Source organism: Malurus melanocephalus, unplaced genomic scaffold (genome assembly GCF_030028575.1).
Source record: "Malurus melanocephalus ecotype Western Australia unplaced genomic scaffold, MMel_1.1 scaffold_525, whole genome shotgun sequence".
Taxonomy (NCBI): Eukaryota; Metazoa; Chordata; class Aves; order Passeriformes; family Maluridae; genus Malurus; species Malurus melanocephalus.
Window position 1 is genome coordinate 59837 of NW_026623757.1, and position 16250 is coordinate 76086.

Consider the following 16250-nt stretch of genomic DNA (forward strand, 5'->3'; position numbering starts at 1 on the left):
TATGCCAAAGCTCTTCCCCACAGCAGTCATGGCCTGCTCAAAGACTGCCTCCCCAAACATAGACTCTGCATGCATCCAGAGRCTGACTTTCTGTTTCTCTGGGATTTTCCCATCCTTTTTTACTTTAAAGTTCTGTGAAAAGTGACAGCAATGCCCAATGGGATTATTTGCCTGGATTTCAAAACCAAACAAACCCCACGCAGTCAATACTTTGCAGGGATTTTGATGCAAGATTTTAACATTTAAAATCTCATTCCATCAACCAAAAAATGGAGACATTTGCTTGTGGGATGGCAGCGAGCCGTTTTACTCTGTACTTCCATGCACATGAAYACAAGATCCCCAGCAGCTGAGCAAGGGAGAAGTTAAAACCCAAAAATCCCAGGAAGCTCTGGCAGCACTGGAGCTGCTACTAGCAGAGGAACCAAACCTCTCTACCTACTTTTTGTAGACAACCCAAGAGCCTGAACACAGGAAAACTGAGTGCAAATGAAGTTTCCATCTGCTAAACATCAGGAGAAGTGTTCCAGATTTGGAGACGTGTAAGACTGACACTTGTCCCCTCACACAAGGAAGGTTTGACCAGAGAATAGAGGGTGCCTGACTCCTCTTCACTCTACTCACACTGGGCTCCAGATCCTGGGAGCAGGGACAGCAGCCCCGGGAGCCTTCTCTCCCTTCACGTGATCTGTRCAAACAACCCCACCAGAAGCTGTGTTTGATTAGGGATGAACTTTGCTCAGGAAGCAGCCTGAGTCTCTGGGGAGTCTCTGGGCAGCAGCTCCAAACTCCTACAGCCTGAGCTTTCCAGCATCCAAAGCCTGCCCATCCTCATGCAGGAGCTCTGCACAGGCTGCTCCCAAACCTCACCTCCTCCAGCACCAGGTCCAGGCAGGATTATCCAGGAGAGACGGTCAGGGAAACACAGCTCCCTGCTGGGACTGTGTACACTCAACCTGCATAAACCAGGTTATGGAAAGAGACCTTCCCCACAAACTCCAAAGGCCTGTTCCTGAGCATGGATTCACCACTTCTTAGAATCACAGACACACACAATATCCTGAGTTGGAAGGGACCCTCAAGGATCATCGAGTCCAGCTCCTGGCCCCACACGGTTCACCCCTGCAACAATCCCACCCTGTGCCTAAGAGCTTTGTCCAAATGCTCTTGGAGCTCTAGGGCTGTGATCATTCCCTGGGGAGCTGTTCCAGTGCCTGACCACCCTCTGATGAGCAATCTTTTTACAACATCCAGTCTTCCCTGACACAGCTCCAGCCATTTCCCTGGGCTCCTGTCCCTGGTCAGAGAGCAGRGGTCAGTGCCAGGCTATGCCTTGGCAGGGCTCCGTGGAACTCYGAGCTGGGAATCTCCTCCAGTCACACAGCAGAGCTGTTTGGGGCYCCAGCCCAGCTCACAGCTGACATGGGGATTCCTGTGCCATCACAAGGAAAGGGAAGAAATGAACCAGGACAGGCAGGATTGCTTCTCCCAGCAGCAGCCGTAAGGACTGAAAGCAGGGATCAAACCATGGCCCTGGGCTATTCCTGCAGCAGGCTTTTGCTTCACTCAGCAACAGAAAAAACTTGCAAATGCAAATATTCAGGTATCAGGATGATTTTTTATTTTATGACTACTGAAGTTATCCAGAACAAATGTTGCAAAATCAAGCCTCCAGACCTAAACTTCCCTCTACCTTTTTCTAGGTGAGGATGTGAAGAAATGCTGACGTATGGCAAACCATAGCTTTAACCACATGCACTGACACCATCCACGAGTCACTGCAGCACCCAGAATTGTCATCATCCAAAGGAAAACACCATCATTACAATACTAAATAAATTGACCCTTGGCTATTTTCTAAGTCAGTCTTGTGGCATTTGACTTTTATAAGCCTGAAAAGTGCTCATCTGGTCCAAAACCAACAGAGAGCGAGCTTCCTACTGCGGAATACAGGCTCCATTATCTCAGTTATGCACTAACAAAGCATAAGCAGCAGCAGAATATGAACTCTCCATTTATTACACACAGTTGTTTTCTGCAGCAGACATGGAGCTTGGCAGGCTGAGTTTCCCTGGAAGTCTCCATGTSCCTTATCACAGCATCCAAACTCAGTGCTGGGTTAAATAAAAATAAATAGATCCACTCCTCCCAACGCCCAGAACCAAAGTAATAACTCCTGAACAGCACAGAAATGAGAGTGGCAGGGGCTGGGGGGTATTCCCACCTGTCAGGCAGCTGTTCTGTGTATTCCTGGTGTCTTCACAGCCCCAGCATCTCACTGGACTCTCTTGCCTGAGTCACAAAACAAGGAAAGGGAAACTTTTGCTATGTGAAGGGAAAAGAAGTCCTTATGTCTAAGCTACCTCTGTCACAGACTCCTTGAACCATTTTATCTTCACCTGTCAGAGCTCCCTTTCCTGAGCTGTTAGTCAGCAGGAATAATTATTTTTTCAAATCACTGCTTATTTACYTTCAGGGATCATTTCTGCCTGATTCTACAAACAGTATCAACACACCACAGCCCAGCGCCACAGAGAGGTTTTGCACACTGACTATAAAGCAATTTACCACACAGAAGACTGATCCCCAACAAGATAGTCAGGCTCAGTATCACAGGAGCTGACACATGATATATTGCTAAATACTCAGAAATTTTCCATGTGGCTGAGAAAAACAGGGGAAAGGCCCTGAAGGTGCCACTGGTCACCTGACTGCTTACTCTGGAAGCTTTAAAAAGTCCTGATAGCCTGGACCTCATCCCTTCTATCGGGTTCTGAATCTGTTTTTTTCAGCCAGCTTCTTTCTGAAAGCCAGAAGCATTACTTCTCCTTTATCTTCAGCTCCATGGAGACCCCAGTACAGGTCTGTGCAATGCTGGCAGCAAGTCCACCCTGTAAGAACTGACAGAAACAGCACAGGTCCCACCTCAGTCCCCCTGAGACTTCACTCTCCACATGAGCCCTGCACTGCAATAGTATTTCCTGAGAAGCAGCCTGAGATAACACACAGGGCTGCAGTTTGGGGGTTTATTGAAACAGCTGCTCCTGTAATTATTTTTCAGAGGCTGGGGATTTCTGCTGGTGATGAGGAGCCCTGTACAGCAGAGGGAAAACAGGTTTGGTTGTGCTTGTATGAGAAGCTGAACTCTGCTTAGGAAAGGAGTTAAAAGCACAGACAGTTCTGCACGAGGCCCCTGTGGTTTACAATAAAAGCTAAGTTTATTTCCTGTATGGTTTAGCACACAGAGGCTAAATTAACTGACAGGACTAAAAGTTTATAGCATTAATTGCTGTTTCACTGCCTTTATATTGCCAGGCATTTATTCTTTAAATAAAAAACTACTTTAAGAAAAAATATAACATGACCTCAGGGATCCAGGTGCTTCTGATGTGTATTTACTTTTTATCTTTGAAGTATTCATATATCACAGATCCTATTTAACAAAAGGGTCTTTTTGCTGACTGTTGTTTTAAAACTAAACCAAGCAATTTTTTGAAGAGAACAAAGCTTTGTTCTTCAACTAAAATACATAAATGTCATAATACAAAGGAAGAGAAAAAGCTGTGGATTAAAAACAAGTTTTCCTCCTCTTTCCAAGAAGAGTCAGGCTGTCTTGAGACAGAACAGTATACCAAAAGCACCCTGGAAAGATTCAGCAGACCACAGWCTGTATGGGCAGCAGCTTTCTGACCCAGTAATTAACTTCACTGGGTAACATTTCAACCATGAATCATGCTGGAGGCCCCGGATCCTTCTTTATTTTACTTGGACAAAATATTGTCTAAAATCTGTGTCTTTAAGAGGGAAAGAGAAATTCTTCTCCCAAGAACTGGCCACTTTGCAGTTTCTAACACTTTGGGCAGCTGAAACAATACAGGAGTTGGCCAAGCTTTGCTTGCCATAGCCAGGAAGGCCAGTGCCTGGGGGTTTGCTCTCAGGACTGCTCAGGAGACATCCYGAAGTGACTCTTCCAGGAATTAACAAAATGGAGCATTTTCCAACACAGTAAGGTTGTTCCCATCTAAAGGCTGTTCTCACCCACTGCATCCCTGCAGCCCAGAGGGAAGTGCCACCTTTAGCCCAGAGCAGGAGCACTAAGCTGGATGCTSCCCTTGCCTTGGAGCCATGACCTGGAGCCACTTTCTTTCTTTCCCCACTGTCTTTCTTAAGTTTTACAGATCCCTCTTGTCACCATGGTGTCTGTTTCTTTTTTTTTTTTCCTTCTAAACCACAAGCTTCCTTTTGCCTCAATGCAAGCCAGCATCTGCTTACCCCAATCAGAAACTAAGATAAATACACACGGCATTTTAATTTTTTTTAAGTTTAAGTCCCCAGCTGTTTATTTGCTGTAGGATGGAGTTCTCCAAGCCCGGGCAAGCTGCCAAAATGGCTTCATTCTCCTGCTGTTCTTCAGTCTCAGCCTAATGCTGATGGCTGGCAGTGGGAGGTGATGGCTCTCCCCATGCCTTCCAGGCTACCAGCCTGGGTCCCAAGTCATTCTGTGGAAGACGGAGCTGTCTGTCCAGCTGTTCCTCAGTTTATCCAGGTGTAAATTCCTGAGGGGAACATTTCCCAAGTCAGCATCATGGATTTACTTTGATCTCTCCACAGAATGCACAACAAACCTCTGTCCTCTGCAGGTGAAGTGAGGCTCTCACACGGATCTCCTGGTGCAGTTTAGTGTGATAGAAGGGAAAGGAAATTTGGAGAAAGACTGGTCAGGCACAAAGRTTCCATGGACTGAGCTACCAGAACCATGGGACTTGTTTATCWGCATTACAGGGTGGAATTTCCAGTTCTTAATCAGGATTACCAGGGCACTGACAAGTAAATTTACAAACCTGCCCTTTCTATTTCTATTCACATACACTTTATTTCCTGCCTAGGGAATGAAAAAACCCACCAAACATCTACTAGCCATAAATCAGGTTCACTTGAACTTCATTTCYATCCATACCTAGTCAGAATGTTTTGGGATATATATTAATTCATTCACAGAGTTAYTCTGTTCCTTTCCTGTTCTGCCAGTTGTTCTGCAGCTGCTGCTCTGGCCAAATACATTTGCAACATGTGGACAGGAATGTCTTGGATAAGCAGCATTAAGTGTTTCCTAAGGAATAAAATCTTGTCCTGCTGTAGTCCATGGCAAAATTCCCAGTGATAYAAGCACAGCCAGAGGTTGATCCCATGAGGTGAATACAGATGTGCTGTTTAAACCTGCCTGGCAATGAGCACTCCTATAAAAAACATGGTTTTATGTGMAAACGGTGATTATTTTTCCCAGAGGCTTTGTGTTTGCTGTTTCCATCAGGYTTTTCCAGTTGACTTTGATCTATGCCTAAGGCAGAAGAAGTGTCTGATCACCTACCAAAAATATGGTCTAAACATGAAGTGTCAGCATCTGCACAATGATGTTGGTCTTGGAATCACCCAATGCTTGTGTCACATGTAAGAAATGCTGAGACACCAACCCAGCATATCCCAAGCATACACATATATTCTTTTCCACCAAACATTTTTCCTGGACAGCATGGKCTTAATTTTTTTAATGCAAACTGTTACAATAATTTTGGGAGCAGAGCCAATTTCATTCAAGAAGAGAAGAAGGCTTTACTGGGCTGGATCCAACACTTGTCTAGCCCAGTCTCCCGTCTCCACTGGTCACAGATCCMAGGGAAGAGCACGCCAACAGACTGAGCACAGAGAGCTACACCACATCCAGCTTTCTTCCCAGACTTCAGKAATTCACAGTTTTGAGTCAGAGGTGCAGTAATTATGTTTAATAGCCCTGAATAGACTTTTCCCCTTAATTTGTCTGACTGCTTCCCTAGCCCATGCACTTTCTGCTGTACACCACGTCCTCTGGCARGGAGCTCCTCCCTGAAATCTGTGTTGTCAAACAAAGCATTTACTCTGAACCTGCCACCTGCCACTTTCACTTGCTCTCCCTCAGTTGTTCCATTAGGAAAAGTTATTTATAAGCCCTTCCTGTTTGTTCTCCCATGCCTGACATGATGTTATCACATTTCAGACTTTTTCAGCTCTTTCTTTCGCAACTGCAGAATTCACATTCATGGAATRGTTTGGGTTGGAAAGAACCTCACRGACCATCTTGTTCCACTCCCTGCCACAGGCAGGGACACTTTCCACCATCCCATGCTGCTCCAAGCCCTGTCCAACTGGGCCTTAAACACTTCCAGAGATGGGGCAGCCACAACTTCTACCTTATTACCCACAAATTCTACCTTATTTGGTTGTTCCTCCCACAGTGATCACCTCACCCTACTTTCTTACCTTTTCTCACTTTTTAGTATCATTGAAAGACAACAAATCTGTGAATTTCAGTCTACTAAAGAGAGAGTCACCACACATTTAGACACTGGGTTTTTTTTTTTCTTTTGTCCTGTCCCATTTTAAACATACTTGATATTCTGTTTGCTTTTCATGGCCATGAATATGGTATTTATGTAGAATTACCTAGTATGGCTCCAAGATTCTCTGCTAAACAGTATTTCAGCAGAGTTTAAACCTCATTCTTTCACAGGACGACAATTGTTTCTTCCCRGTTTTCAGCTGAGACAACTACACCAAGCTGTTCTTGCACTGTTTGCTTAGAGTACAGCACAGATCTCTGTGGGAATCTCCTGATAATTTCTGCATACTGTAAAAGCTCTCTTATATTACCAAATCTTGATTGTTATCTTTGCTTTTTGTAACTGATGTGCAATAAATTACATAAGCCAAAAAGAAAATAAATAATATTTTTTTCTTCTCCCACAGCAGCTTAGTTTCTTTCTGAAAACAAACAAAAAAAAAAAWTAACCTCATCCATGCTAGTCCAAAACTTTCTAGAAGTCCARGGATTCAATATATGGATCACTATCCCTCTATGCTGTAGGTAGCTCAGGTGTGAGGTACAGCTTTCTCCTCTGACACTGCATTGATTCTCCTCCCTGCTTTTGTCTCTGTCCATGCATCCGCTGGGAAAAAGCCCAGTGAAGAACAAACTCCATTTGTGCAGCGCCGGAAAATGGCTCACAGCTCCCACATTTCCCTGAGAACCTTTTTCAAACCACAGCTGCCTTTGGCTCCTCTCCTCACTCCAACACCCCAGCAATCAAACAACAGGTAATAGTTAAAATTTTACGCTTGAGCGCCTTTAGAATTTCCAGAGAGGCTGATTCATGCACTGAAACAGCTCCAGTAAAACTGAACTTCAGATCATTAATTAAAGAAATAAATCACCACATCCATRGCTCACAGGGGAAACGAAGTCCAGGAAGGAGCTGTAAGTCAGGATGTGAAAACAACTTCAGCTGTATCCGGRCAGCACAAATCTCAGTCAGGCCAGTTGATGCTGACCCTTCACATTTTTTTCTGGTGCTTTAAAGCTCAGTCTCACTCTGCCCTTTCAATSTTAAAAAATGGCCTTAACACTGAACTGGAGGTGCTCCTGGATGGAGGCTTTTTCTGGGACAAACAACAGTAGATAAGCATTACAATTAAATGCTTTCAGGTTTGATTAAGTATCTGATAACAAATACATTTAAATTTAATCATAAASTGAAAGTCTCCCCTGCATATGGCCAGGGTTAAGCAAATGGCATTAACACYGAATTTTCATGTTTGAGCAGAAACATTCCTGTATAGCAGAATACTGATAWAAGATGTGGATTTGGTTCAGGTTTCCAGCTCTCTGATCAGTGCCAGGAACTGAGATCGSTAGTTCCAAGGCTGGGGAGCACAAAGAACAGGCAGAGCTCACCCCCCTTTGGCTATAGCAACAATGCCTCCTCAGCTCTYCTTTTTGTCATAAAGGAGAATATTTCAATTCTGTTTTGAGCTTGAACAGCTGAATTCTGTCAATGTTTGTGCAGTTCCCTTTGTCTCCTCTCACCCCAATTCCTCCTTCCCTGGAAAGAGTAAGAATAACCTTGCAGAGACTCAAGTCTTGGCACCCTCTGCTCATTAATGCAGATGCCAATTCACTGACTTCTATAGGAATTTTGTGAGTGAAACTTYAATGCCCCAGGACAAGGAAAGTTCYRTGCTCAACTCTATAAATATTTATTTTAAACCCACAAGTGCTTAGCCCTGACATGACGCTGTGTGGATCCTATCTAGGAACATGCTGTGGTTCAGAGTTCAAGGGAAAGCTGGCACAAACTGACAGCATCYAGCTTCTCCCCAAAATCTGCCTTTTCTCCCCAAAAAGGGACATAATCCTGATGTACCACCTCATAATAAACACTGTCCTACCTGCATATACAATCAGAGAAATTCTCAGCAAAAAGCCTTTCTTGGCTTTAACTGTGGAGTATAATTTTCCATCTTCTTCCTGCTGTCAGAAACTGCTTTTATTTAAGCACAGTAGAATGTTTTTTATTTTGATATATTAAAACTATTGAAACAACTGCAGCCAATTTAGTCTCTGGCTCCATTAAAAATTTGAATGCAATATTTTAAGAAAAATATTTGACTTATCTCGAGTTTGGAACAATGACTTTACAAAAAACAACCCAKGAGGCAGATGGAATACATCCGAGCTAACGGCTACATTACAAAATTTGTCACCCATCACAAGAGCTCTAAYTCAGAACAACTCCTATCATTTTACTGACAGAAACTCATTTTGGTGAACACTGGGTATCCAAAAAAGTCCTTCACATGTATTAYGTTTCCACAAGAGAGGGGTTTAAAAATCAATACCCAGCCTAACAAGTTACTTTTCACCCATGGAATGTAAATTGCATGAGTTGAATATCACAAAGACGTATATTCACAATGAGATTGTTTTCATAACTACAGAAGCAGCTTCTTTTCCCCATAATATGTGCATTTACCTAAACTTGCATCGTGTTACAAGACTATTTACCAAAGATTTGCATCAGTGTTTTCTTCCCACATAAAGGGGGAAGAAAAGCCCTGCCAAGCTGCCGAAGGAAGTTCACGAGCTGCTCCTGACTGTCTGCTGCCGCTGCTCGGGGCTTCCGCAGCGACAAACGTGACCGCAGACATCCGGGCTGGGACAGCACGCTGAGAACCCTGAACGTGGCAGCAGAACAAGGGACACTTGTGATCCACACTGATAAGGATGGATGCACAGAGCCACCCTGCTGTGGCTCAGACCCACCTCCTGCCACTGCCTGGCACCATAGCAAAGCTGTTGGACCCGATGAGCTTTGAGGTCTTTTCCAACCTGAACGATTCTCTGATTCCAAGAAACCTCACTGCAGCCAAAAACTGCAAACACGAAGCACATARACTCTGTTCATTCTCTCTTAGGATGGCATTATTTGCATTGAYTGTGACAATCTGAAGAAAAAGGCCCTTGAGGGATTTAAATGCAAAATGTAMTTCTTTTATACAATCTCCATCTCTCCAGGGATTACTTCCATCGGATTCAGACTTTGGAAGGAGGAAGCAGCCTTGCAGCCCCCGAGCTGTTGAGCAGGGACAAGRGCTGGTGGTTACATACACTCTGACCATTTCCAACCGCTCTTCTCCAAAGCTGTTCTCCCCTGGAATGCTCTAGGAAGTACTAGCCACTGGTTACCTGTCCCCAGCAGCACCAACAAGTTCTCCAGTGCCTTACTGGGAAAAGAGAAGAGTAATTGCAAGCAAATRTTCACCTCCAGACTATGGGCCACTTTCCTCTTAATTTCCTGGTGGGYGGGGAGGAGAAGACCTAGGGCCTTTCCCAAACAAAAAGACAATACAAGAAAAATATAAACTCCCCACATCCTTAACTTTGTGAATGAGAAATAAACTAAAATTTTGTCTCCTCTCTAAAACCATCCCTAAACAACCRCAGGTGTATGTAACACAGGACTCTGACTCCAACTCTGGAGATCATCTCTTCTTTCTCCACATCTGCAGTCACAGTAGGAGGCAAGGAAAGAAAACCACCCACACAGCCATCAAAACAAGGGAGCAGGGAGAGGTGGRAGAGATGGAAACACGGGATGTAGATCACCACAATGCAGTGCCTGGCTCTGAGAAGCATCTGGACACCAGATATTTGATGTGGCAGTTTCCACAGCCCACAGCACTGGCAGTGGCACCGAGCAGAGCTCAGCCACCACATCCAGCGCTGSCACTTCAGTTCCACAGCTTCCAGTTTCAGCCATACCCCTGGAACTGCAGGGGCCGTTGGATGAACAAGACAATTCTCTCAGACAAAGTCCTTACTCAAGACCGGTGCAGTTGTTGGCAACAAATGCACACTCCTAAGACTAAGAAGAATTTAAGCAGCTGGTTCCCTTCCACAGGAGATCATACAATGGCAATCCAGCTGMCTTCAGGAAGCAAGGGATTCTGGTGCTGCAGGAAGGCAAGGCAATCTCTTGCCCCAAAAGGAACAAAATACCGAGCTCCTATAGAGAATATCACACTGGATTTGTGCCATTCAGCTTCTTCCCTCCTTGTATCCTTTTCTACCAGGAATAAGAGTCTAATGACCCTTAGGCCTCTCTTCCTTTCTCTTCCTGAAGGATYTGAATGGGAGGTTGCAGTGAAAYCCCTCTCASAGCTGGCAGTCCCTGCTCCCACAAYGCTCCAGCAYTCTGAATTTGGAAGTTATGTCTGTCATTTCTACCTGTAGCCTCCTCCACGGTCCCAGGCTAAGCAACACTGCTCACTCTGACTGCATGCCACGCAGGAAGACTCCTGGACAGCAGCTCTACATGCACATTCCCACACTGGGCATCCTTACCTCATCTTTGTAATTACAATCCCCATGCATCCTTGCCCAGCCCACAACTTGCCAGCACAGCATCCACAATGAGGACRATTAAAGACAAGAAGCCACTTCCCAAGCAAGGCTTTCAAATACAGCAGGAAACTGGTGCTACATTATGRAGTGAAATTCAAATAGGAGGCCAGACAAGATGTCAATCATCATACTTTCCAGAAATCCCTTGAAACACACGCATAGCATGTCGTTGCTTAGACATGAGCTTCACGCAGTGTTACCTCCTCAAAGGCACATCATACTGAATAGAAACATTATGGAGAAAAGTGCCTTGGGGAAACATTTTATRTACTGTGATGTGGCAAATTATACCATATAACAAAGAACTTTGCAATAATAGACCACAAAATTTGGGCACCCTCCAARACTCACAGCCCCAGGGCGTGAGGTGTGAAGCAACCTCAACCCTTTTCCCTTCAGTGGGAGACACTTTCCAGTCTCACAAAAGCTTCTTTGGCTTACAGAGACAGGGCAGGAAGGAGGAGATCTGATAGTTATTTCTGGTTTGCTTCTACTCAGGCAAATTAGCCTTTCAAAACCCAAAATAACACAGTGCCGAGTGTCACTGCAGTACAAAGATGACTTAGCAGGAGTGAGAGCCCTTCCCGGGCTGATGTTACCCAGTTCAGTCACTTTGCTGCAAACAGCCTTGTCTCTGTTCCATCTCTCTGTAGCAATCTCCTCTGATGTGGATTTTCCATTCCTGGTGTGGGTTATTTCAAATTCAGCACCCAAAAGGCTCCTCTGGTCCTCCAAGCAAAGCCTGTCTCACCAATGGTTTTAAGAGCCACAAAAACAACTCATTCCCATGGAGCACATTTCCCTCCAGAGAGGTGACTCTCTGTCTTACTTTAGGCTGAAACATGTATTAAAATTCTTACACTGGAAAGAAAACGTCACCCACTGAGGTGCTGGGCTGGTCCTGCCAACAGAAACACCCTCGGTGTACTCAGGAATCTGAGAATGTTCAAGTCTTGCTCATTACCACAAGATCCCTTGAGCTGCTCCAGCTTTAGTCAGAGGCATGAGTATATGTATATATAGATATATATAAAAATATAGACGTCATAAAACTGGMAATTATGTGCACATTACACTCGAATTCCCCAAAAAACAGACTTACACCAACGCCACATTCAAATTCCACAGGCAGGGATGCACAAAGAAGCTCAAAAGGCAGCAGTTAGTCAGACTGGAGCCTTGTGACATGTACAGCCCACACAAGGACTAGGCAGCACTGTAGAAAACACTAAGCTAATAATTAAAAACTTAATTTAAAACCAGACAAACACAGTCGGGATCGAGATCCATGGTTGCACCCCTGGAGCTCGGTATCACCACACAGACAGAAATCAATAGCTGCCATGAAGAGGGAACTGATAAAAATCTATAGCAACTGAAGCAGTCAACTTGAAACCTATTAACAGCTGCATTAGAAAGAAAGGATTACTTYTTCAATCTGCTGCTTTCCTTCCAGACGATCATTCTGTATGAACCCAGCAGAAGTCCATTTGGATCCCTTTCATGAATTAMCTACTCAGTAATTTCAGGATTACTACCCTCCCCAGATCAGCATCACATAATCATCTGCTTTTCACCACCAGCACCAGCACGGTCAGCGCTGGCATCAAGTTTAACAAAAMCCACCCAGGAACGGAGGGACAGCAGGGACACCTGAGGCACAGGCTCCTGTGCCATCTGCAGTCCATCACCCCAAGCTTTCCAACTGGTATTTGATCTGCTGAAGCACACAGAGCAGTGGCTGCACTGAAGCASAGAAAGAGAATGCAGTGAGGGCTGTTTTTATCTTCTGTACATCACTGCCTTCCCAAAGTTTGGGGACCTGAAGCATGAACAGTGACAGGAAAAGGTCATCATAGAGCCACAGCTCAGACTTTTTATCTCCTCGCAGTAAAAGTCACTGATCATTAACTGCAATAGCTGGCATTTTCCGAGTCTCTGGCATTTTGTAGTTCTCCAGCACATCCACACCAAGTGCAACCAAATCCCTTGGATTTCAGCGGCGGAGCATCTCTCACATGGATCAAACAGAAACCAGATGATCCTGAGGACACTGAGCTACACCTGAACCTAGGCACAAATCCCGCTTTTTCTATATATCTCTTTATTTTCCYTTTGAAAAACACAGTCCGAGCTCTGCCTGTAACACACTAGGGCCACGAAAAGCGAAATCCAGTATTCCCAAMAGGGCAAGAACAGGAGGCTAGTGGGACACCGGCCACAACACCCTTGCCAAAATCAACGAGGAATAAACTCATCAAAACCGAATGACGGGCGACACATTTAGAACTGAACTTCAAGAACAAACAAAAAAAAAGAAACCAATATTGGTGGCTCTGCCTTCCCCTCACAGGGCGAGGGTTACGGGATCACCGAGGAAATGCCGCTTTCCGTCGGCGGCAGCTGCAGCACCGCCCGCACGGCGCCGTGAGGGGACCGTGAGGGGACCGCGGCAGCCCCGGCCTCTCCCCRCGCTGMYCRGCCGCCCCCCGCGCCCCCCGCCCGGCACAAGTTTCCTCCGGGCGCCGCTTACCGCCGTGGAGCCGGAGGAGGAGGCGATGTAGACCTTGATGACCATGCTGGGAGCGGCGGGATGCGGAGCCGGGCGGGCGGTGGGTGTGTGAGGCGGCTCGGGCGCGGGCTGGGGCTCAGGCGGGAGGGCGGGCGCGGGGAGGCGGCGGGAGCGCTCGCCCCGCCTCGCTCCGCAGCTGCTGCCGCCCGAGCCCGGAAGGGCGGAAAATGGTTTTTTAAAAAATTAAATAAATAAATAAATAATGGCAAAGCGGGGGAAAAAAAAAATGAAAAAAGGAGGAAGAAAGAGGAGGCGCGTTCTCGACGAGCCGCGCGAGATATGCGGGGGAGGGGGCGGTGGAGCCATGGCGGCCGCGCTGAGGGGGCGCGGGGGCTCGGGCGGGGCGGCCGCTTTGGGGCGGGGGGAACCGGGGGCACCGCGGCTGGAGAGAGAGAGAGAGAAGGAGAGGGAGGGAGCCAAGGCTGAGGGCTGCCATGGTAGCGGTTGATTCCCCTCAGCACCGGCTCCTCTCGTACCGGCTCCCCTCAGGGCCGGCTCCCCGGTGCTCCTCGTTCCCGTTTGCCCTCCGGCCGCCATGGCCCGGCCCTGCCCCGCGGAGCCAGCACCGCCAGCCCGGGGCCGTGCCCCCTCACCGTGTGGGGGCACGACAAGTCAGGGGTGGGTGCATGTTTCTGGGAAATGCTGTTTAGAATTAGGAATTTCCTTTTCAAATTTATTCCAGCGCAGAAGGTAATGCCCAACTGATGTGGCAGCCCATGCCGAAGGAGAGGTGGCATCCACTGGAGTTCTTTGCATTCCTGTGATTATTGTGAAGTATCTTCCACACGAATGAAGCATCAAATCCCCCACATTTTTAATTGTTATAGTCATGGTGACATTATTTAGGGAAATTTATATCCAGCACCTGTCTCCCACTTGCCTTTGGTATTCCAAATATTACCTCATATATATTTTATTATATATTTGGATAGCAGGTTCAAAACAAATGGAAAATATGTGCAGTGATAAGCAGAGGAAGCTGCAATTTTACACCTACAAGCTAAGATGAAAGCAAAATATTTGTTCTGCTCTTGGCAAAAAACATGGAGGTATTTCTSAAATGAGTTCTCCAAACAAGCCTTCCTGTTTCAAATTATTAGCAGTTTCTCTAATAAAAAAATTATCTTTTAAAAAACCCATTGAATTAAAAAGTATTGAATTAAGTCACCTATATTTGCTTTAGTAATTTGCCAATAGTAAAAAAAAACTTTTCAAGAGGACATGCCTCAGTTTGATATTACTTATTATATTACTTGATGATACTTACCTGAATTTTTGAACCAGTCATGAGTTTTAAGTATGTTTGAAAAAGCAATAAACCAAAATTTATTTAGGATGAAGGTACACCATAAAAATTCCCTGCTTCAAGGAATTTCAAAAATTAATAAATTGTGTATTTCTTCATCTGTTTAAAACAAACTGAGTTAAGTCAGGAGATTAAAATCCTTCAAGGAATGTTCTATCAGATGTGTTTGTGGGGCACCTTGCCAGCTGTGTGAGAAATACCCTGGGAATTCCTGTTGCCTCCAGTGTGTAACCTGATTCACAGCAATGAACAGAGGGAGAAACCACAGCTTATCAGAAAGAAGGAAAAAATMCAGGTGGAGAACAGGAGAGGGAGGGTCACTTGAACTTTGGGCTCCCCTGTCACACTCCTGGCTGGCCTCCCACCTTCTACCAGCTCTTCTCTCCTTGGAGACTTGAAATCGGTCCCTAAGAGGTGAGATCCACCTGCAGCRAGCTGCACCCCGTCTTCCTGCCTTCTAAAAACCCTGCTGTAATCATTACTCTCAAAAGTGCACTCTAGGAGGCATTTTATCTTCAYGAAATGAGATTTATTAAGTTAAGAGCGATACACGAATCAGGTATTGTTGACACGACTTGGTTTTCTTGACTCATAAAARTTAATTTTCTACTTTATTGGTGGAAGGGTATGATGTTTTCTATTCCCACGCTACTCCTGTAAAATCCATAGTGTTTTTGTTAAACACTTGTGAAGCTGTGAAATACCCTTCTCAACRTAGACCAAAACCTCAAATAAAACGACGAAATTTTAGATGCTCCCCAAGGGAGAGCTCRAGTGATCGGCTATCCCAGAATGATCCTGGGATTGCACATTAAAACATTRCCAAGTGATGGCAAAGATCCACTTGCTTTTTCCTTAGAGTACAGCAAGGATGGAGCCTTCTGAGCACTGACAAATTCAGCTGTTTTAAATAAGAATTGCAGGAGAATCTCACAGTGGACAATTGCAGCAATCAGCTACAAATTCCCTCTTGTCCAAAAGGTCAGGAAGCATTTGCTCCACATGCTCTGCAGCTCCTTTGTAACCAGGGAGAGAAATACATCCAGAACCTACTAGTGAGTAACACAAGGTGTGCCAGGGTCTGCTTTCAGATCATGCTTGTACCTGAGCAGGTGATCTGGATCTGTGTAAAATGAAGGACGTGTGACGGGCAAGGGACATCATCTGAACAGGAAATCATAAATCCATCCTTCATTCCCAGTCCCAGCCTAGCTGGACCAGCAGTACAGCAGTACATGGAGCCAAGAGGCAAATCGTGATTCTGAGTGTGTCTGCTGGCTTTGACTGTGTCCTGCTGCATCCCATGCCATGSGAGCTGGAAACTGCTCCCCTGCTCYAAAGASTTTGTGGAAGCAGGTGGGGAARTTCAAAGGATCTTCCTCATCTGGAAACTGAGCAAGGCCAGGTTCCCTTGATTTAYGTGTAGCTGTGGAAGGCACACGGCAGTTGGTGGCATGGAGAGGTCACTCACAGGGCAGAGCAGGSACTCTGAGAGCTGTTCTTCACCCGCACCATGGAATCAATGGGTGACATTACAGTGCAGCTCCCCTGAAACCTCCGGTCCCGGCTCAGACCCCAGACCCGGCTCAGCCCCCCAG

The 16250-nt window shown here is 45.7% G+C and overlaps 1 protein-coding gene across 1 annotated transcript in view; it reads right to left on the bottom strand.

Annotated features, from left to right (window-relative positions):
• Window positions 1-13454, bottom strand: part of SH3BGRL (SH3 domain binding glutamate rich protein like) — a 29943-nt gene extending 16489 nt beyond the window's left edge. The window contains exon 1 of the mRNA XM_057381736.1: window positions 13308-13454. Within this exon, the coding sequence (XP_057237719.1) occupies window positions 13308-13352 (45 nt within the window). The 5' untranslated portion in view covers window positions 13353-13454. The remainder of the gene's footprint in view (window positions 1-13307) is intronic.
• Between the last annotated feature and the right edge of the window lie 2796 nt (window positions 13455-16250).